At 39.4% G+C, this 23,872-nt stretch overlaps 1 protein-coding gene across 1 annotated transcript; it reads right to left on the minus strand.

Moving 5' to 3' along the window:
* Positions 1 to 242: 242 nt before the first annotated feature.
* RSPO4 (R-spondin 4) lies at positions 243 to 23,198 on the minus strand. Its single transcript, XM_051973723.1, has 5 exons — positions 23,159 to 23,198; positions 15,893 to 16,081; positions 14,769 to 14,909; positions 12,854 to 13,042; positions 243 to 2,070 (listed from the first exon to the last, which is right to left on the minus strand). Exons 1-5 carry the CDS (start codon positions 23,196 to 23,198, stop codon positions 1,994 to 1,996), a joined length of 636 nt encoding a protein of 211 aa, XP_051829683.1. The 3' UTR covers positions 243 to 1,993.
* Positions 23,199 to 23,872: the final 674 nt, after the last annotated feature.

Raw genomic sequence — 23,872 nt, forward strand, 5'->3', positions numbered from 1 at the left:
ACATTCTATCTTCTAGATTCTGAGATCCCTTCTAATTTCTGTTCTATTTTTCTTTCTCCCAAGGGTATTTACTTCTTAATACAAAACCCCAAGGAAACAGAGGAACCTTCTAGGAAAAAAGAAATGAAGTCATAGTGACAGAATCAGTAAAATTGATTTATTTCATCAAGAGATTATAGAGTGGCACCCACAGAAGAGTACTGAATTTAGAATCAGAATTTAGGTTCTGATCCTGATTCTGGCTCTTGCTATCTGTGGGACCATGAGCAAGTCATTTAACTGAAACTGAATTTCAGTTTTCACATCTGTAAAATGGGAATAATAATAGTATTTTTGCCTCACAAGATGGTTGTAAGACTCAAATGAAATAATGTAAAGCGCTTTGTAAATGTTAAAGCGCTATATAAATGTCAGCTATTATAATTATTATTGTCATTTCTCCTTTCTGGGATACATTTTCCTGCTCTGTAAAATGAAAGTATTGTATTAGATGATCTCCACTATCCCTTCTAGTTTTAAAGCAATGAGCTGTGAAAATATTCCCGATCTCATTGGCTACCTTCCTATTTTCTTAAGATCTTCCCAATAAGGGAAAAAAGAGTCCATAGCTAGATTATTACCCCAATCCATCCCTATTTTAATTCCAGGTTTCTTCTGCAACTGACAGGATTGTGGAGAGTATTTGTGTTTCTGTTGGGGGGATTGGGTTGGGACTGGAATTGGTGTCCTGGTCCTACAGGGAAGAGAAGTTCTCTGACCTAATCTTTCTACTCCCAATAGCCACCAGGGTTCTGGTCATAACAAACAAATTAAACATGTGGAAACAGCTGGAAGGGACAATAAGGAGGATGCTCCTGATGGAGTAGAAAGAATGCAAGCCTCTCTAGGAATCTCAGGAGTATTTGACCTGCCTTGGGATAGAGGCTTAAGATAGGTTTTCATGACCTTATCCTGCCTGTGTGGAGCTGAGTAGAAGACATCCCAAGGTCCCCACAAGATGAGTTTAACCTTCTCTTTTACCAGAGAGAGGTTATGGCTGCTTCTTTGGCATTAAAATGTTAAGTTTTCAGCGATAGGAGATCAAGTCTTTCGCCCTTTCTGGGCCTCTATTTCCTCCTCTGTAAATTGAATGGGTTGGACTTAATGATCTTCAAGAGTCCTTCCAGCTCTGGCATTCTATCAGCTGTGACCCCAGATCAAAGACCCTTTGAAACACTCAGATGCATGACTGCTGAAAGCCCATGCTGGGTGAGGGTCTGTTCTCATGGAGAGCAGCTGGACTTGTGGGGTTTGTACATAAGGGGAGAAAGAGACTTATGGAGTCTCTTTGACAAAGGAGTGCTTGAGGTCTTCTGGTAATGCGTCTCCTGCTCCTTTGCCTTGGACAACTGAATTAAATCCATTGTCTCTGTCCTCTGGAGATGATACCTGTTCTTTCACTATAGCTCCCAAGGTTGTAACCAGCATGGACAACAGAGTGAGCTTTTTCCTGTGCTTGTTTGGAACATCAGGAAGGAGCTTCTCGATGGACTTGAATCTTTCAAGAGTGTTGTTAAAGATCAATTCTGAAGTTTGTAAACTTATTTCTTTTTGTTGAGAAAGAAGGGGAGGGACTGATGAAAGAAAGGAGAGAAGAAGGGAATAAAAGAAGAGAAGAAACAAGGGAATAGAAAGAAGAAAAAAGAGGAAGAGAACATGGAGGTAAGCAGAAGGAGTAGAAGAGGAAGGTTGACAGAGTAGAAATGAAGTATAGCAGTAAGAGAAAAAATGAAAAAGGAAGGAAAGAAGGAAGGAAGGAAAACAAAGAAAGAAAAGAAGAAAGGAGCAGGAAAGAAAAATAAAGGCGGAATGAAAAATGTTCAGTTTTCCCTGGAAGGAAAGGGCCAGGTAAGTGAGGAGCCCCGATGGCTGAGTCAGTGCTTCCCCTTTCTTTTCCCTAGTCCAGATGTCTCTGTACCAAGATTGGGGCGGGGGATGTCGTGGAGAGTGATGTTCAATGGGAACGCTCCATCTTTCGCTCTTTCCGATGCCTTCTTTCCTTTCTCCCCCGCTTTCGGGTCAGGTTTTTTTCTGAAAGGAAAACACAGAACACCATATCACTCCTTGAATGACATGCATGGAGATAATAATCCCTCCAATGTTTTATGATTTACAAAATGTGTCACATCCTTTTTTGGTGTGATGCAAAGAGTACCAAATTTGGAGTCAGAAGACTGGATTTGAATTTTAAGCTGTTATTCTTTCCCTGTGTGATCATCAGTCCCTGAACCTCTCTGTGCCCAAGTAAAATGGGAAAGCCAGATGAGTTCCTTCTATCTACTATCTCTGAGAGCTGCAGAGTATAGAAGGAGATACATTTAAAGTTGATACTGAAAATATCTGTGAGCCATCTATACCATGAAGAGTATAGCACCTTCCAAAATCTATAAAGAAATTAGGAGAGGAGGGATGGGTGGAGGGGAAAGCAAAGGGTGGGGGGAGAAGAGAAGGGAGGGATCCATGGGTAGGGGGAAGTGAAATAATACCAAGAAAAGTTAAAGAGTAGATTTAAAGCACAGTTAGCAGGGACAGGAAAGATATGGGTGTATGTGTATGTATGTGTGTGTATGTGTGTGTTAGTGTATGTATGTATATATCTATATATGTATACATAAATATATCCTTGCTTAACTATAGCCTGCTTAGGGAAAATGGGGAGGGGGAATGAAAAGTGGAAAAAAATAAAGTGAAAAAGGTACACAGCAGAGAACAAAAGAACAGCCTACAAGGAAATAAGGAAAAGATGGACAGTCATAAATATAATTTCTGCTACTATTATATATCTTTTTTTGAATTGGTAATTTATTGTTATATATTTTGAATCTTCTCTGGTGTTCTGCTAGACACAGGACAGTTCTGTTCTATTTTATTTTGTATTCTTTTTCTGTTTTTCTTTTTTCTTATCTTGTTTTTCTTTAATGAAAGGAAAAGAAAGAAAATATCCGTGAGTATGAAATTCAGAGGAGAAAGAAAATGTTAGACTCTAGGAATTATCTAGTTCAATCTCCTCATATTATACATGAAGAAACTAAAATTCTTTCCATAGATGATTGGGGTGAGGTGAGATAGATCATTTTATCCTCTTATAAGACACTTGTCAGAGAAAGTATTGTGGGCTAAATAAGCCATGGGCTAGCCTGGGCAATTATAATGATTTAGGACAAATAAATAACTTTTTCTTTCTAGATTTTCCTTTCTTCCTCTGCAAAATGAGAGGGTTAGAGGTAATGGTCTTTAGAATCTCTTCCTGCTCTAACCTTCTATGTTATTTGCCTTAAGATCCCTTCTACTTAAGATCCCCAGGATGCCTTCTAGACCTTACATTTGGTGGTATGTTCCTTCCAGCTCTCACATTCCACGTTCTAAGGTCATTTCCCCATTTTAACATTCTATGGCCTAAGATCCCTTTCCCATCTAACATTCTATGTTCTAAGATTCTTATGGTCTAAGATCCCTTTCCCATCTAACATTCTGTGTTTTAACATTCTATGGTCTAAGATCCCTTTCCCATCTAACATTCTGTGTTTTAAGGTTCTTACAGATTCTAAAACCCTTTAAAACCCTAATGTTCTTAAGCTTTTACTGAGTAAAGTGAGACACCTCATTTCTACTCAAACTCACCTTTGTCCCTCAGTAAAATACAGAACCTTTTCCCCAATGTTACTTTACCTCCGGTTGGGGCAGGGATGAAGTTAGGCTGAGAAAATATACACTCCTTTGGGGATCTGATTTCACTTATGGACCTAATGACTTTGTCTTTATCCCCTGACTTTGGATTTCTGAGGTCTGTAAATAATTCTACTTTGCTTTGTCTCCCATTCTGCCAGTCTAGACAGACGCCTCCAGTGCTCCTGCCCTGGCTACTGTTTTTGGCACAGAGAAGAGAAGTCTCCCCACCCTTAGCTTTTATGATCTGAGACATGGAAAGTTCCTTTAAAAATCCAGGAATCCCACTTTAAGAGAGGCGTCTTGGAGAACATAAGTGCCAGCAGGCACAGCCAAGGACGGAAGGATCTCCAGGGGACACAGCTCAGTCCGGGGGTTAAATCAGCTGCTATTACTTCACCCACTTAGCATTGTCTACAAGGGTCTGATGCCATCCATAAGCATTTCCTTCCCATAAAAGAGACACACATGAAAGAACACGGTACAATGGATGTACCACTCAACTAAGAGCCAAGATTTGCTATGTGATTGTGGACACTTTACCTTTAATTTTCTCATTAGGTAGCTAGATGGCCCAGTGGGGAATGCTGGATTCGAATCTAAGTTCAAATCCAGCCCAGACACAATAACTCTTTGACTCTGGACTTATCTTCTGTTTGCCTCAGTTTCTTCAACTGTAAAACGGGGTTAATAATAACATCTATGTCACAGGGTTGTTGTATATATTAAATGAAGTAATATTTGTAATGTACTTAGTACAAAGCCTGGAATATAGTAGGTGCTATATAAATGCTCATTCACTTTCCTCTTCTTCCTCCATTATAAAGTGAGGAGGTTGAATCATGGTAATGATGGTATATAGCATTTTATAGCGATATATAGAGTAATAATGATACATAGCATTTAGTAATGATAATATATAGCATTATATGGTACTTTAAGGTTAGCAAAGTGCTTTACATATATTAGCTCGTTTTTTTCTCATGCCAGTTCTGGGAGGTTATTATTATCATTTTACAGAAGAGAAAACAGGCTTGGAGCAGTTAAGAGACTTGCCTTGGGTCACACAACTAAGAAGGGTCTAGGTCAGGATTCAGCTCAAGTCCCCCTAATTCTAGGTTCAGGGCTCTCTCCACAGTGCCTTCTATTTGCTTACCTAGAAGAAAGAACCTGGGTTCAGCTGCTAAGCTAACAGCTTAACTGTGATTTTGGAGAGGGCATTGAATCCCTCAGCCTCAGGTTTCCCATCTAGAAATGATGAGGTGGGACTAGCTGATTTTTAATGCCGTTTTTATCTCTCATCTCTGTGATGAAAATTATGAGTTCAGTGCCCTCTGCTTTATGACATCTTATTTTTTAAGGCTTCTTCTATGATTTGAATAGAGGTTATCAACCAAGGGACAATGAGTACAATGAATAAGACATTTAACTTTCCTAAGACTAGGCTTCCTCTTCTGTAAAATAAAGCAGACTAATACCCTCATTTTAGGAGATATACTAATAATCTCTGTGTAGTTTTAAATCCTGACAGTTAATTCCCATTTCTATAAGGTAAATGTTTTCCTTATGCTAGCCCTGTGGGGTAATTTGCCCAGTGCAAATTAGTGTCAGAGTTAGGATTAGAATTCTGATCTCTTGACTATAACTTTAGGATTCTTTCTGCTTCGATCCCTCATTTTGCCTCCTTGGATAGAGGATTTCCCCAGAGAGAATATGTCTTCTAATTTTCAGTCTAATGAGTTTTTCTCCTTAGTCATCCAGACCTGAACATCTCCAAGTCTGAACTTGGAGCTCCAGCCTCCACCTTTGTCCAGAAGGTTTCACCATCTAATCCTGGACTCTGATTGGGCATGCCCACCTTCCCTTGCCCTCTCTCAGACCCACCAGGACACTTAATTGTCGTCTCCAAAACATTCTGCTGGATGCAGGATGCATTCTCTTCCCCTTCCTCCCTTTCCCCAAACTCTACTTCCATTTTACACTTCTACCTTTGAGAACAGCAATTAATTCAATACTATCATTCCTAGAAAGCCCTTGTCAATCAACTTTATTATGACTACAATCACCATTCATTCCAATTAATCCTTCAAAAAACTCTCCATCCAAGATGTGTTATCTTGATTTTTTAGAATGCAAACTCCTTGAAGACAGGAACTGTCTCTCTTGTATTTATATCCCGATGCTTTGCCTAGCACGTAAATATTAAATTTGTAATAAATGCTTATTCATTCATTTATCCCTACAAGGCCATTCTCTCTGCCTTTCCCAGATGAGTCTAATTAATATATGCACAGTCAAGTATTAGAGGACTTTGGATTGTTAATTATCCTGGGGCCAGTTCATAATCATCATCAAAGAATTCATGCTGGAGCCTTAGCTATCTTCAGTAATCTTTAATTAGGAGAGTCCTTGGACAGTGAATCTGGAATCATACTGGAAGCAGCTCTGACATTTGAGAAACCTTTGAGCCACAGGGAAGTATCAGCAAAGGATAAGAACCAGAATTCCATTTGTATAGTCTCTTATGGTTTATGAAGTATTTGATATACCTAGTCTCCTTTGATTACTATTATAATTCAGAAGAAATAAGTCTTAAAATGGTAGAATTCTGGCCACTGTGGATGGCAAGGGGGACATTTTCAGGCAGGAGGTCTGCTCTTGGGGTCACATCACATCCCACTAGAAACTCATTGGTTTCTTCTGCATATATTTCTACTCCAAAAATCAGGAAGTTGTCCAGTCCCACAAAAATATCTCCGGGTCTTTCTATCACCCCAGAGCCCGAGTCAGACTTGGCCAGAGTTAAGTCTTTCAGCAAATGTGATATTCTGAAGCTCATCCCCTTGCTTCTGCTGAAATAAAAACTGGACTATTCTTGAATCCCATCTCAGATATCAGTTAGCTGTGTAACCCTGGGCAAATCACTTAACCTCTCTGAAAATGGAGCTGTCCAAAGAAAAACAACTGGAAAGATGAGAAGACTAGGGGCTAGGCTACTGTATTAAGTATCTGAAGAATTGTTGTGGGGACAAGGAATTAGGTGAGCACTGTTTAACCTTTGAGGGCAGAAATAGGAACAATGAGCACAAATAATGGGAAGCCAGATTCCGGGATGGTGGAGCATGTGAGCGTGTGCTCTTTCCCCCAAAGAGTTCATGATTTTTAAAGAGGAGCCTTAGAGAGATCAAAACTTAGCTCAAAGGATTGAAATGCTAATAGGGGACTCCAATACCCTTCTCATCACTCTTCAAGCTGATGTCTGTACATGAAGTAGGTTACTCCTGCCCATAGAACAGGGTCAGGGATGCAGAGCTACCTCCCCACCCTCTATCCCAGGAATTCCAGGAAAGAGCTAGTGACTTTTTGCCTGGCATTCAAAGCCTTCCATGGTCTGGTACTTCTTTCCCTTTCCAGGCTAATGTGACTTCTCTTCACACACTCTCTGCTATAGCTAAACTGGATTGGAGTCTTAACCAACATATTCTTAGTCCTATCTTCCCTCCTGCTTATCTTTGTTTATTTCTTTCCTCATGTTTGGAATCTCCTCCTTTCTTATCTTGGATTAGTGAATTTCTATCGATCCTTTAATGCTCAGCTCAAAGACCATTTCTTTCCTGAAGCCTTCCTTGATTTCTGCAGCTGGTAATTACTAAGCCATTTTTATGTCATATGGCATAGTACTTTGTATCTTCTTAATGTCATTTTATTTTTTGGTCCTGCTTCTCTATTTTTATTTCATCTCCATCATGGACACTGACCACTCAGAAGATAGAGTTTATGTGTTATCTAAACCTTATATCTCTCCCAGAAGCTAACTTAGGACTCTGGATTCAGTAGGTACTTGATAAAGATTTGATGATGGAGACTGTAGACCCAACTCTTCAGGCTGATTCCCCTTTATCCAAACAGGCCTTACAAGCTGGCTGATGGGAAAGAGGGAGAGGGAAACAGGCTGTGCCCCAGATCAGTCACTGAATCTCTTTAGCTTCTTAGAGCTAGAAGACAACTACTTCAATGTGTCTCTCATTTCTCTCGCCCCCATCTCTTTTGTACAGATAGGGAAACAGCCCAGGAAAAGTTAAATGGTTGACCAGGGCAATACAGCAAGTAAGGGATACAGCCAGGATTTGAATACAGATTTTCTGATCCCAAAGACTGTTTCCAGCATGCTACCTTGTCTTCCTCCCTTATCCTCATCTCCAGCCAGTATAACCAGCAAAATCAATGAATTATAGGACCAGGGAAATCAGCCTCTGTTGCCTCTTCAGCCTCCTCAGGACATCTCTGCCCACATAGGCAGAAGCATGGCACACTCACAGGCTTCCCCGCTCCCCGCCACTGACTGTCCGGTAGGAGTCCCACATTCTCCCTCTTTTGCTCATATACTTCTATCTTAATGACAGAGCAGGAGGGAGGAGGAGCTGTGAGTGGTTAAGGGAGAGAAGTTTCCCCTTAATGAGTGCCAGCTGCCTCCATGTTTCTGCTAAGTTCAGACTTCCTTGTCAAACTTCTTTGTCACTCAGAAGGAGAGACTGTTCTCAGGTGTTGCTATTCCATGTCACAGTCAAAGGAAAATGTCTTGCTGTCCCCTGTCAAATTTCTTTGTCACTTAGAAAGACAGACTGTCCTCAGACACTGCTACTCCATGTCACAGAGGGAAATGACTTGCTATCTCTTCCATACATCCACCCACATGCACACAGATGGATCCAGATACACTCACAGAAGTGATGAGCTTTGTACTACCAAACTCACAGAGTTTTTGTGAGTAAAGCAATTTATAAACTTTAAACTATTCTAGAATTATTATTAATTCACTATAGTGAATTATTGAGGCAGCTAGTTGGCACAGTGGTACCAAGTTTAGAGTCAGGGGGACCTGAATTCAAATCTAACTTCAGGTACTTCCTAGCTGTGTGACCCTGAGCAAGTCACTTAACACAGTTTGTCTCAGTTTTCTCATCCATAAAATGAACTGGGGGAGGAAATGGCAAACTCCGCTGGTATTTTATTTTATTTTATTTTTGCTGAGGCAATTGGGGTTAAGTGACTTGCTCAGGGTCACACAGCTAGGAAGTGTTAAGTGTCTGACGTCAGATTTGAAGTCAGGCCCTCCTGAATTCAGGGCTGGTGATCTATCCACTGCGCCACCTAGCTGCCCCTCCTCTAGTATTTTTGACACAGAAAACTCCAAATGAGGTTTTTTGAAGATTTTGAAATAACTAAACAACATGGTAAATTGTTACTATTATTAATTGTGTCATACTATAGCCCTTTAACTATATTGTAGGTACTTCTTAGACAAGGCTCAAATCTCATTCATTTTGTATACCCTTTGATGCTCTTTGTAAGAGCACTTTGGGAGAAGTGGAGAAGGTAGGGAGGATTACATTTTCTCTTTCAGGAAAATAGGAAGTCTCCTGGAGACTCATTGGATTTAGGATGAGAAGGGACTGGAGAGGTCATTTGATTCAGCCTCCTCTTTTTACAGAGAAAGAAACTGAGGTCCAAAGAGGAAACTCTGGCATTTTGCCAAGGTCACACAATTAGTGAGTAACAGATATGGGATCCAAATCCAGGACTTCTGGCTCCCAGTCCACTGCTCTTTGTACCCATTTCATAGCTTGAAGGACTGCAGAAAACACTATCAGCGCTCTCAAGGCAGAGATTGTGTGTGTGTGTGTGTGTGTGTGTGTGTGTGTGTGTGTGTGTGTAGCAATTGGGGTTAAGTGACTTGCTCAGTAAGCTAGTAAGTGTCAAGTATCTGAGGCTGGATTTGAACTCAGGTCCTCCTGATTCCGGGAGATTAATATTTTATCCACTATGGCACCTAACTGCCCCAAAGCAGGAGTTCTTAACCCTTTGGCCATCTGAAAGACTCTTAAGTGGTTCATACGTAAATTCTTAAAGTAGTTCGTATAGCAAAATATGTGGGATTATAAAAGAAACATTTTAAAATATATTAAAATAAAGATGCAATTTTTTCTCTATTCAAGCTCATAGCCACCCATCCAAAAATTTAATTATGTATTCATTTGGGATCCAAGAAACCCAGATTCAAAACCCTGGTCTGAAGATTTTCAGTTTCATGTCCAATGTTGTTTTGTTGTTTTTAGCAAGACTTTCTAGATTCCCTTTGGTGATATCATGTATTACTCTAAAAATCTCCACAAATTAAAAAAGAGTTTTCAAGAATGGGAAAGATACAGATTATGATCCTAAGGTTATGATCAAATTGATAAATAGTGATCTCAATATCATTTAATTCCTGCACTGACTCTCATCACTATACGTTAACATAAATGTCTAGGAAACATCAAAGAGAGTGGTCCTAGAAATTCAGGGAAGGAACACTATGTAAGAGGACCACCCTCCCAACTATCACTTACCTTCACTCAAGTGTGGTGCTTATTTTTTTTGGGGGGGGGGAGGGTACCAGATCTGTGATTTTACCAAAGATAAGAGCAGCTGTTAAGCACCCCTCAGTCTATTCATTCAATGATGAGTTTACCTGGTCAGGTATGTGTCTCTCTTTCCCAAGTCATGACTGCCTTTATTTATTTCTATATTGTCTCTTTTTCATTTCAAACTCTTTTAATCACCTGGTCTGATTTGATTGTTAAAACTCATTACATTTTTAAACTTGATTTTATAAGCCATACTGTTGTCTTTCAATCTTTTTTTTTTTCCAGAGTAGCAAGGACATCATGGGGAGATGTCTTGATTTGGGAATTGGATTTAAGTGATGCAAAGTTAAACAAAGTCATCAGGCTCATTTTCTCTTTCAGTGTCATCAGAGTCCAGTGGCAAGACAAAAGTCAAAATGACTGGTGATAACCCCGGATGCAATGGATGACCTTAATGTCTGACAAAGCTGTAAATACTCCACCTACTTTAGAAGATTTCATGGCCTTTGGAACAAAGTGTTCTCATCTGCCCATTCTACCAGAGGAAGTTTTCACATGTTTGAGGATAGACAATACCCTTAGGGATATTGTTAGATTTTTATTCTCGACTTGGCTTAGCCCATCTGCCTAGACAGTTTTATCTGGGGACAGGGGAGATGGGGGGTGAGTGGAACGGTGACTTATTACATATATTACAGCTTCTTGCAGCCATAGGAGAGAGTAAAACATACTATATGTTTAACCAAAACTTGTCATTTCTAGATTTTAAAATGTGGTCCAGAAATTCAAATCCCATCCTCAGATACCCTTTTTACTTCCTCAAGCAGATTTTTCCCTTCTGCAGTCCTTGCCTTCAATCTATAGCAGTGAGGAAAAGATCATCTTCTCTCCTCTGTTTCTTGCTCATGACTTTATCATCTTTAGCAATGCTTCCTAGAATCCTTCTAATCATATCATCTGTGGCCATCTCAGTCACCAGAAGTAAATAGTGTTAATATGTTTGACAAGCCTTGGGATGCTATACCAGGACCTTTCTCCATTATTGACCCATCAGCAATCTAAGGTCTATGGGGTATTCTGGCAGGATTAGTGTCTCTGATATGAAGACTTGCTGAGACCTTTTCAGGGTCGCTCATCCACTTTTGGTGTCCATTTTCATCTAGTTCTCATCTTTGGTCCCAAGAAGTTCTAGTATGCACAGCAGCCACACCCCAGTAAAATTGGTAGATGGATTAAACCCAGTTGAAGGTAACTGACAGGCTACAAACCCATCAATGAGTTAGGGGGAATGCCTACCCAAGTATACAAAGACTCCTGCTGGTGGAATGGGTGAATGAGAATAATTTGTCTCAAATCCATGAAGGCAGCTGAAGCAAGTGCTGTGAAGTGCTTAGAGCTTGGACATTCATCAAGGATACATAAGTCATCCACTACAGCCCAGGCTATCACCAGTCATCTTGACTTTTGTCTTGCTACTGGACTTTGATGACTCAGGAAAAGAGAGGTAGACTGATAACTGTATGTAACTCTGTCTCACTTAAATCCAGTTCCCAAATCAAGACATCACCCCAGAAAGTCATTGGTAGTCTTCAGAAATGAAGGATGAATAACAATATTAATAATCAACTAGCTGTTCTAATAGATAGAGCACTGGATCTGAAGTCAAGACCAAGCTCAAATCTAGCCCCAGATACTCACTAGCTATGTGATCTTGGGGAAGCTGCTTAAACTGTGCATGATTGTTTTCTATACCTATAAAATGAGGATAAAAATAGTATCTAACTCAGGATTGTTGAGATCAAGTAAGAAAATATTGATAAATCACTAAGCACAGAATTTGGCACATTATTGATATACTTAATAAATGCTTATTTCTTGGGGCAGATAGATGGTGCTGTGGATAAGAGCAATGACCCTAGAGTCAGAGGCACCTGAATTCAAATCCTACCTCAGACCTTTAACATTTCCTAGTTCTGTGATCTTGGATTAGTCTCTTAACCCCAATTACCTCACCAAAACAAACAAAAAACCAAAAATGCTTGTTTCCTTCCTTCTAGAGCCTTTCACCACAATAAAACTGGTCATCTCTTTCTTGCTCAGGGGTAAGCTTAAAAGGAATGGCGTTATTTTAGGAGATTCCTACAGCCCATGTCCTAAGTTTTTAAAGTGCTTTTATCAAGGACATTAACCATTTTTAATGTGGTTCCAGCAAAAACTCTTGCAGTTTTTCCTCTTGCCAGGAAAAGAGGGCATTTATTGGAACTATCACAACTGAGCCAATCAGGTACAAGAATGTGATCCACTTTTCCTGGCTTCCTCCTACTCATAACTAGGTCAGGCCTTTCCTTTATGTCAATCACTCCCACCTCCTGACCCAAGATAAAAAAAACAAGGTTCCTGCAGACCATTCACACAGATAATTACCTGAGGCTATAGTGGGGCTCATATGGCCCAATTATGATTTTGTGAAAAGAAAGGAGCTTTGAATTGTGTTAGAGACACCTCTTAGTGCTAGGAGTCAGGAGAGCTGGATTCTGGTCCTTGCTGTGCCATTACTGGTTTTGTGACCTTAGGTAAATAATTTCTTCTTTCTCAGATTCCTTATCTATAACTTGAGAAGCAGATAAGATGCAGGCTCCTTTTTATCTCTGACAATCTAAAGTCTCTCCTAATTGATTATGATTCTAAGGCTCACTCAGCCTCCAGCAGCCTGGCTTGCTAGGGTCCCCTTAAGTCCTCACCTCCGGGGCAGTGCCTCCTGATGGGACAGTTTCTTGACTCAGATAGGGCTTGGCAGGCTGCTGTACCCTCCTCTCGACTGCCTCGGCTGACCTCACGTACCCGAGTCTCCAGCCCCCAGGCTGACCCACAGGTTTTCCCATCCTGGCTGCAGGGACTCCAGATGCTCCAGGGTCCAAATTCACATTCCTCTACATAGGGTGGGATAAGAGAATAGAAGGAAAGAAGAAGCAGAGGAGAGGAAGAAAGTAATAAAAGTGACTGATAATTCACACTTCCAAAGAAAGACTTACAATCAAAGAGTTAAGAACCAGAATATACTTTAGAGGTTAATTAATGCAGTCCTTTGATTTTGTTTTGTTTTGTGAGGTAATTAAGGTTAAGTGACATGTCCAGGGTCACACAGCCTGTAAATGTTAAATATATGAGTCTGGATTTGAATTAAAGTCCTCTTGACTCTACCCATTGCACCATTTAGCTGTCCCAGTCCTCTGATTCTGTAAATGAGCTCAACAGATGTTAAATGAATTATTTAAAGTCACACAAGGCAATAAGTCATGGATCCAGAATTCAAAATCAGGCTAATTCTAAAATCATCTTGCTTTCCACTGGACTTTTGTGCCTTCCCAAAGTGTTTTTTGTAATAGTTCTGTGAGATGGGATATATATTATTGTACCCATTTTACAGAGAGGAAAATTGAAGCTAAGAGAATTTAAGTGACTTGAGATATACAACTAATAAATTTCAGAATTGGGATTAGTTTAGTAGATAGAGGATAAGGTTGAAAGTCAGGAAGATCTGTAGTGCTGGACTTGGAGTCAGGAAGATCTGAGTTAAATCCAGTTTCAGCACAGTCCCAGCTGTATGATGCTGGGCAAATCACTTAATCTCTGATTACCTCAGTTTCCTCAGCTGTAAAATGGGGACTAATAATAGCACCTACCTTCCAGAGTTGTTGTAAGGATCAAATGAGATAATTGTAAAGTGTTTAGTATAATGCTAAAGGTACTATATAAATGTTAACTATTATTCAGATCTCACCTCTGATATGTAATGGTTGTATGTCATAAGGGAACCTTTCAGTGCTCTGGGATTATATATATCTTCTCTAAGATGCCAAATTGTGGAGAAGGTATCAACTTGTATTAATAGAGTAGTAGTAGAATTTCTTCACCTGAAAATTCTCTATACCAATGAAATTACAAGTCCAGTCTTTGTCCCTCTCAACTTTGAGTCTGATGCTTTTTCTATTACACTATGTTGAGTAGGGGATAATATTCTCCCATCACTTATCCCAGAATTTGATACTTGGAAGGGATTTCAATAGTCATGTAATCTAGCTCATAGATGAAAGGAATTCCCATTAACACATACACAAGGGGTCATCTACCAAGTTTTTCCTATTAAGGAGAGAAAGTTCATCACCTCTCCAGGTAATTCATTGTACTTTGGGGCAGCTATAATGCTTTTTCCTGATGTTAGGCCTAAATTTGTTTCCTTAACTTCTACCCATTTCTTCTGCGTCTGCCTAACATTCAAATATTTGAAGTCAGTTATCATGTTCCCCAAGTCTTTTCTTCTCTAGGGCAAACTATCTCCTAGCTCCTCCAATAGAAAATTCATAACCATTATTAATAATCATAATAATTATAACTTCTATTCATAAGAATTAATCATTATTCTTTAGGTTCAAAATACTTTTCTTTTTATTTTCTCATTGAATTGTCACAACAGTTCTAGAAAGAAGAGAGCACAAATATGATTTTCCCTTTATTTATAGAAAAGGAAACAGGGTTAGAAAAAAAGTGATTTGTCTGAGATTTAGATGGTAGGGCTGAGTCTCGGTTTCATGTCATTCAGCAAAAATAGACTTGGAGAGAAGGGGGAGACAGAAATCTTATTGACTTCTGGCTTACCTTGACATTCCCATGTGCTCTGGTGGGCAATGGTGCCTGCTGGGCAGGTGGTAGCACACTTCCCCTTGTGCAAAAAAAATCTCTTTTTGCACCGAATACAAAAGTCTTGACTGAAACAGCTTTCACAGGTGGACCCACATTCTGCAATATAGCAACAATTTCTGCAATGAGGAACAGTGTAGATGCTCCCTCACCCTGATCCAGTAGCCAGCAGGAGGAGAGGAGGGATATACTATTCATCAAGGATCTTTGAAAAAGTGGGCAAAACACAATAGGATTGGTCCTAAATGATCCTTATCATAAATTAAAGTATAATGATAATTTAACTTTCATATAACACTATAAGGTTTGCAAAGTTCCTCACCTATGTTATCTTTTTTGAGTGTCACAACAATTCTGTGAAGTACAGATCCTTATCTCTATTTTCTAGCTGAGGAACTGAGGCTGTCAGATTAAGTAACTGATTCTATGATCTTGGCCTGTACTGCAAAGTTAGGGCATGGTACTCAATGGCATCTCTGCAAGGCTCTAAATCTATGATCCTGTAATTTGGCCAGGGTTGTATAATTCTGAAGTGTCTGAATGAGACAGGATTTGAATTCAAGTCTGCCTGACCACAAGTCCTTTCTATTGTACTTCATTATTACTTCTAGTCAAAAATTATCAAGCTGAAAGGAGCCTTAGGAATCCTCTAATTTAACTGTCTCATTTCCTAGGAGAACCTCAGTCCAATAGAAAGGAAAGGATTTCCCCCAAATCACATTGTGGGTGGGAGATGAATTTGGACTTGAAAATCCAGCCTGTAGCTTTTTCCTGTGTGCTACACTGACACCTCCATTACAGTTACAGTGTTAGTGTTACAGTGTTACACTGATCCTCCATTCTCCATGAGCTGCTGTTTGAAGCAAAGATAATGCTCTCATTTGAGTGCAGGACAAAATGAGCTTGGGTTCAAACACCCATCTTTGGATTCCCAGGTAACTTTTCTTCCTACTCACTCTTGTAAACAGGGTCATGTCAGGAAGGATCAGGGAGAAAGGAGAAAAAGAATCTTTCTGGGGACCTAGGCTGGGAAGAAGGAGGATGATACAGAGTAGACGGTCTTGGCCACAAACCCCACATACTTTTGCATCTGTTGATCTCATGGCCACGTACACCAAAGTAGCCGTGGGGACAGTCGTGTACGCACTTCCCGTATTGGCGGATGCCATCTCGACGGATATGGAGAAAAAGTCGTGGCTGGCAGGTGGAACATCCATTCTCCTCGGAGCAGATCAAACAGCCGGTGCAATTCTCCTTCAGCCCAACTCCCACTGCAGTGAGAACAAAGGGGTGGGTGAGAGAAAAGAGAATCAGGGATGTCCAGACTCAATAGCAACATATGTGCCCAGTAAAAGCCACGTCAACTCTTCTTCCCCTGCCATGCAAGGATACAGAATTATATAAGCATCTTTTATCAAAATATATAGAGAGAACAACTATATGGGAATGGAGGAAAAGAAACATAGCCCCATCAATGGGACAGGATGTTTTTCCTTGTCTCACCAAGCAGTAACCTCTAAGCACCAGCAATAGCCACGCCTCGATATGACCAAGCCTTAGCTTTAGGAGAAGGACAAATTATTTTTGAAAAGAAACCTTGTTAGGTTCTGTGAATGACAGATTGCCATTATGTGGGATCCACGGTGTTGGAGTATCCGATCTGATTGTTCACTTAGATGAGCTGGTATGTCTCCCTCAGAAAGTCCCCGTTTGGGCATGGAGCCATGACTGGCATATTGTTCCATGCTTGCAACAAAGAAGGATCTATAAGCAAGACAGAATAGTCGTAGCTCAAAAGTAATGTGAGGTGTTCAAATTTAGAGACTTCTCCACTCCAAATGTTTGTATTGATGATTTGTGCCCGACCTGTGGTAGAGCTTTCCAAGCTCACATTGGTCTGATCAGCCATAGTTGGACACACTCTATCTTGACCCCAACATAGTGATATAATTTTGTTCCTTTTCAGCTATGAAGGACAACAACCATGCTTCCTAGGAAGAAATGAGGTTCCTTAGAAGGAACTTGTTGGTTTGTGTTTGCTATTGAGCAGTAGGAAGAAAGTTGGGAGTCTGAATTGGCCATATTAGAAAGAGCAGCCATTAATTGATAAAACCTGTGTCTAGACAAGACCATTTTGGTTCTTGTCTGAGAGAATGGTTGCAAATTAATTTTGAGGTATCCCCATCTCTTTACCTATAACATTTATCAAATGAACAAGTAAGGAAGGAGGAAAAAAACAGAGAAGATTTTAAGTACAGCAGGAAAAGAAGTCTAAGACATACTGAAGTACAACTAAAGGAAATAATTGTCAACATTATCATAATTCCAATTCATTTATCATGATGCTCTACAAATAGCAAAAGGCTGTGATTTTATATAACCTTTTTAGAGCTGATCTAATCCTTTTTCAAGGTAAATCTGGTGTGATGCACATTTTCTTTGGATACAAACTACTACGCCACAGGTCTAGAATTCTCCAGGGGGTGATTGAGTTGCTACTTAACTTCTGTCTGCCTCAGTTTCCTCATCTGTAAAATGAGGATAACAGAATTCCTACCATTGTTATGAAGATGAAAGAATTTAGCATAGTGTCTGGTACATAATAGATGAAATGCTCATTTCCTAATATAGATTTATTTCCCTGTCCAAAACGTTGTATCATATTGAGATCATTTCACCTATCTAGTTGTTAAGCATTTATTAAAGCACCTATTATGTAGCAGGCAATGTGAAGACTCAGTTAATGTCTAAATCTGTTCAATGAAAAGGTAGAAGTAAATGTTATCTGAGGTTCCTTCTAGTTCTAATACTTTATATGTTAATGTTTCTTCCAGATCTGGCATTTTAAGATCCCTTTCTTTTCAAACATGCTGATGGTTCTAGGCCTTTCCAACTCTAATATTAATTTTATGTTTTAATATCCCTCCCAGATCTCTCATTCTGTGTTTTACATCCTGAGATTCCTAACTGCTCTGACAGGCCATTCAATGAACTCTTGTTGATTGGATTGCCTTTATATGTTTCTACATTGTAGTATCACTTTATGTTTTTAAGGTCACAATATTGCTTATGATATTGCTTTTTTTAATCACAGACTCAAAAAATTTGTCAGAAAATCTTTCTTCCTTCATACATTTATTTCCCTTATCCCCTGTCCAGCTCCCCTGGACTGGGTAGACTCTGAGTAATGATGGCTCTTGTCTCTGTATCACTTTTTCAAAAGCCAAGAGAATATGGTTTTTATTCTCATGTAGGCTGGAAAGTTCTCCCACACAGACAGCTCCTCATTGGTGAGGTGTGCTTTTAATAACAGCCTTGTAACTTTGATTGCAACCTCCCGGAGTGTTCTGAGAGCTACAGATGTGATTGTGGTCCCATGAGACTCTTTCCCTTAATCTGTGATATTCATTCACTCCCCTAACTTCTGCTGTCTCTCAATCAATACCATCTTTTGATAGGAAAAATACTGATTTGACCCTCTTGTCTTAATACAATTTAAAGAGTTCTCGGAATATGGCCGGGTCTATTCCCAAGGACATTGGATCATGGATCTTAGAAACTTAAACTCATATAAACTCATAGAATTTTATAGCAGCACTTTAGAACCTAATTTTTTTAGATTTGGGGCTCTAGAAACAAAAGACCCGGATTCAAATCCCATTTCTGATGCTTAGTGCTTGTGTGATTTTGGATACCTTGCTTACATCCCTGTTGACCTCATTTACCCCCTCTGTAAAATGAAGGGGTTGGATGATTTGTCCTCTGAAATCCCTTCTAATTCTAGGTTTATGGGCCCAATATCCTAGTTCTTTGGCCAGTTTCTACAGCGCATGTGTCCTCTAAAAAAAGAGTGACCAATAAGGCAATACCTAGAAATCTAGACCAATTCTCTGTCTAGGCCTCCAAAGAGATCTACCTTTTTTTTGTAATTCCAGTTCCTGGAGAGTACAATGAATTTTCTAAATGGCCCTAGGGAAAGTGAAATATATCTCCCAGGAGAATTGAATTTCATACTAGCAGGAAGCCAGGACTCTTATCTGCTGGAGTCCAAGAGCTATGTTCAAATCATCTTTGCTTAATATAAAGCATTGGTGTATCAAGGAAATTGTTCCTTGGGACAGCCATGTGCACACAAGGTTCAGAGATTAGTCCCACACAGAAACATTTCTTCCATTTGGTCTCTCTTGTCTTTCCCGGTCTCCTGTACACTAGCATGGAGAGTGTTACCTAGATACCAAGTGAGAGTATCAGCGTCTCAATGCTTAAGGTAAATGCTGTGTTCCAGGACTGGGATGAGGTGAATTTTAACTCTTTGTTAAAAGAGCCAGCTAAAGTTAACTCCAGATGGCATTAATTAAATAGACTACCCGGCTCCTGAGGTTGGTGGATGACATTATCTGCTACTGAGTTTGAACTTGGTTGATGACCAGGACATGAAGAGGAAGAGCTGGTAGCAGGGGCATTTAGTGGCTATTTCTTTCTGAAGCTGCCAAAGCCCTTAACAATTTTCTTGGAGGCAGCAGGGTGGTACAATGGATAGAGTGCTGGGGCTGGAATCAGGAAAACCTGAATTCAAATTCAACCTCACACACGTTCAAGCTATGTAACCTTAGGCAAATTTGGGTGGGGCAATAAAAATAACTTTACTTATTTTAAAGGATTAAAAGGACATAATCACTAAAAACAAATGTTGTTCCCATTTGTCTCTGAATTTTCCAGAGCAATAACACTGCATTGGAAAGATGTCTCACACGGCAATGGGAACTCTTCCAAACCTCCAGAACACCAATTCTTCATAAGCTGGACTTTTTATAAACAGGCAAATCATTTAATGCCTCAGTTTCTTTAGCTATAAAATGGGGATAAAAATAGCACCTATCTCACGGAGTTGTTGTAAGGATGAAATGAGGTAATATTTGTAAATATTTATAATATTTGAAAATAGTAATATTTGTAAAAAAATGCGTAGCATATGGCCAGGCTTATTTTTGTTATTTAATCACTTTTTAAACGTGTCCCACTCTTTATGATCCCTTGAGGTTTTCTTGGCAAAGATACTGGATTGATTTGTCATTTCCTTCTCCAGATCATTTTACAGATGAAGAAATTGAGGCAAACAAGATTAAGTGACTTGACCAGGGTCATACAGCTAGTAAACTCAGGAATGTGAATATTCTTGACACTAGCCAATGTTCTTTCTACATTATCACCTAGCCACCTGCCTGAAATATAGTAGATGTTATATAAATGGTTCCCACCTCTGTTATTACCTTGCTGATATAATCACTTTGTAGAAGGTTCTTGTAACTAAGGAGAGTGGGTTTCAACTCTAGAACCCTGGTACCAGCATTGAAGACCTATTGGGTAATCCTGCTTCCAGGTGTGCACATTGGTGACCAGAACATTACTTGTCTATCAGTTTCTGTTCATAAAAAATAGGATCGACCAGGCTGCACCATCTAGCAACCATTTATATACAAATATACAAATATTACCTCACCATCTAGTAGCAGATAGATCACTGGCCTTAAAGAGAGGAGGACCTGAGTTCAAATCTGACCTCAGAAACTTAACACTTGCTAACTATGTGACCCTGGACAGGTCATTAACCACAATTGCCTTGCAAAAAAAAAAAAAAATTCAAACAGAAATAAGGTCAGAGAAAGCGGAAGATCTCCTTCTTCCATTCCATGCCCAGCTCTTTAAGTGATGCCAGAAGCAAATAGAACACTTTGTCACCATGCTACATCATCTGGTAAAAACAAAACCTGGAAGTAACAATCTTGGATGAAAGCCCTAAATATGTCACTTATTAGTTGTGAGGATTTGGTTTAGTTACTTTTCTCTCTGAATCTCTGGTTTTTCCTTTATAAAATAAGGAGAAAATCCCTGCCCCGCCAATCTCATGAGCCTGTGGCAAGGATCAAAAAAGATAGATTAGCTATCTAATTATAACTAAAAAAAAATTTATAAGTAAGGAGTAATAGTAGTCATGATTAAAAAAGGAACAACAAAGAGAGAGTACCTGTCCCCAAATATCTCCCCAACCAAATGTCCCATTATTTGAAATTCTATCATCAGTGTTTCATCCTTTTGGTCTTCAAGACTGTTTGAAAGTACAAATGGTCCTGGGAGCAAAATACCATCTATTTTTAATAGCTCCATTGGAGAGATAGCTGATATAAAACCCAAGAGCTTGTTTTTTTCAATGTATCAACAAACTTTGGGCAGAGGACTCCCAAAGTCCCCTAAGATAGTCTCTAATGAGATGAGTTGGGGATAAGAGTTTAAAAAGAGATGAGAGGGTGTCAAAGATAAGATTCAACATCTTAGGTTAAATGGAATCTGAAGAATCCAGGGAGCACAGGAGGAAGAGGAACCTCAGAAAAAGAGGAAGAGGGAGCCAAAAATGACCCCAATGGCTAGAGAGAGAAGGAAGCAGGAGGAGTTAAGGGAGGGAGAGCAGAAATAGAACTGCAGACCTGCAGGTCAGGGAGAAAGCGACTCACAGAAAAGAGAGAATTAGGAGGGTGGAACAGAGGGATTCAGCCTGAGAGAGGTTGTGGAGACTTAGAATTTGTTCTTGGCTCTGCCCCTGACTTGCTGTGTAATTCTGAACTCCCTTTTTCTCTCAGAAGGAGCCAATATCTTTGTCTTTAAAATGAGGAAGTTGGATTGAATCACCTTCACTGACCAATAGTCTTCTAAGACTAATATTATGTATTCTTCTTCCTAAGGTCTCTTCCAACCCTGATATTGAATAATCCAATGTCAAAGTTTTTTGGGGGAAATATTTTGGAGTGCTAAGGAGGGATCTTTTGGCATGGTGACACTGAATGCCTCTTGCACTTCCATGCCAGTGGGTGACTGTGTCCCCAGAAAGGGAACTAAGTGGTTGGGATTGTTTTATTCAAAGTCTATTTGATATGAATTAGAGCTAACATTTATATAGAGATATATTTTTATTTATTTATAAAACTTACAATTATTTACAAATATTATCTTGTTTTATGCTCACAAAAACCCTGGGAGGTGATGTGTTGTTATTATCACCACTTTACTGATGAGGAAACTGTGGCAAGCAGAGGTTAAATGATTGCAAAGGATCATATAGTCAAAGTTAGGTCCTCATTCCATCCAAGGGAACTTTTCATGGGACGCAGACATTTAAAGTCTGATTTGAGAAGAAAAATTCACTACCAACAACAACAAAAACCTTTCAATCAAATCACTACTTTCATGTCTTCAGAGAGTTGAGTCCTTTGCTTTGGGCTAAAAAAGAAATAAAGATGAACCCAACCTCCAGGAGCCCATTTACAATTTAGCTGGGAGAACAGAATTCACTTACACGCAAAAAGTGACTAATAATCCTAAGCAGGCTGTGACTGGTGACTTTGAGAAGTAAAAGGAATCTTACTTTTAGGGAACTGGAAGGGCCATTTGAATATAGAAAGCAAAATAGTAGAAAGAACTTTTACAGGAAAGAAAGTCAGAATTTGCAGACAGGTAACCTAAAATGCAGGCCAATATTCAAGATGAAAATAACCTTAAAATACAAAATTATTTAAATTGGAAGGGACCTTGAACAACAACAACAAAAAAACCAAAGAATGTCACAGGGAAAAAAGACTCTAGAACACAGAACACAAACTGTAGAAAGAACTTAGGAATTAAGTTTGTTAGAACATGAAAGGATCTTATAAATGTCTTAGCCCAATTTTTTCAATTTACAGAGGAAGAAACTGAGGTACTGCAAGAGTCAATGACTCACACATCAGGTTAATGGCAGAGGCAGCACTCAAACTCAGCCTTCCTGAATCTCTGCTGAGGGTTCTTTCACCACATTTGTGATCCTACCAGATATCTAGTAGAATGAAATGGAGCAATTGGGGAAGAAAAGGCAGTTGGATGGACTTTTTAGGGAGGACCCCTAGTTGGGGTCCCCTCAAATCATATCCTAAGGGTAGCATGTAAAGCTGACACACAAGCTCAGATTCTTCCTCCACATCCTTGCCCCTTAGCATGGTTGGAATGAGAGGTAGTTGAGGAGTTAGGGTGGGGGGAGAATCACCCGGGTGGTTGAGCTCATCCAGGCTCTGTGGGGGACAAAAAGGGGGGGAGAATGATCATGTGAAGGAATGTGTGTGAGATTACATAAAAAAGAAATAAGCATCTTAGGGGAGGTGGTTGGCAAGGAGTTATTTAGGGGCAGAAACAGTAGCTCAGTGACCCATCTCTTATCAACCCTCTAGTCCATTCTTCTCCAGAGTCTTGGGGTAACATTTACAGTCTGGAAGGGTGTCCTTCTGTGTCTGGGAGCCTCAGTCCTTCCTCTTTTCTCTCAAGACTTTGCTTTTCCCTCTCATTAACAATCCACCTTGGACCCATTAGATTGCTCTGGACTCAATTACACATTGGTTTAATGCTTGCAACCTTTGCATCCCAAAGGCTTTACCAGCTGTGTCTTAATAAAAAAAAAAAAGAGCTACAATAAAAATAAACATTCTTTTTTGATTCCTCATTGTAGCACCAGCTGGAGATGGGAGAAAGACTCTCTGGGTGATTTTGGACAATCACTTCCTCTCCCTGGTCCTCAATTTCCCTATTTGTAAATGGAGTATGTGGATGTTCTCTAAGGTCCCTTTCAACTCTGTTATTCTATGTTCTACATTAACTCTTAATCATCATAATATTTTATTTTTGTCATGAATTTATTATTGTTGTTATTAATAATAATTTCATTTTTCTCATATTTTTAAAATAGAGTTCAGATCAAAACAGTCCTAGATCTTTTACATTTAATGTTTTCTGGCAATAAAATGATTACTTTTTGTAGTTGAATAAAAGTGTTGGCTTTTCTGTACATGTAGAGAAAATATCCCTGGTACAACTCCCATAAGAGAGGAGGAGACAGATAATATGCATCTAATCCTGTTTCTGTGTGATTTTGATTTCTTCAACTCACCTTTGTATTTTGAAACTTTTAATTCTGCATAGCTTGGAGATTATAAATATTTTACATAGCAACATCAATTAAAACATTATTAAATGTTTAAGATCAG

This window comes from Antechinus flavipes, chromosome 2, assembly GCF_016432865.1.
Source record: "Antechinus flavipes isolate AdamAnt ecotype Samford, QLD, Australia chromosome 2, AdamAnt_v2, whole genome shotgun sequence".
Classification (NCBI taxonomy): domain Eukaryota; kingdom Metazoa; phylum Chordata; class Mammalia; order Dasyuromorphia; family Dasyuridae; genus Antechinus; species Antechinus flavipes.

What these genes read in the sequence shown, in the direction of transcription:
- RSPO4 (XM_051973723.1), bottom strand. Translation starts at nt 23,198, where the DNA reads ATGGGTCCAAGGTGGATTGTTAATGAGAGGGAAAAGCAAA. An exon ending in TAATGAGAGGGAAAAGCAAA is followed by an intron (nt 16,082 to 23,158) that starts GTCTTGAGAGAA and finishes TTCTCACTGCAG; the next exon opens with TGGGAGTTGGGCTGAAGGAG. An exon ending in CAGGAGGCACTGCCCCGGAG is followed by an intron (nt 2,071 to 12,853) that starts GTGAGGACTTAA and finishes TTTTCCTTTCAG; the next exon opens with AAAAAAACCTGACCCGAAAG.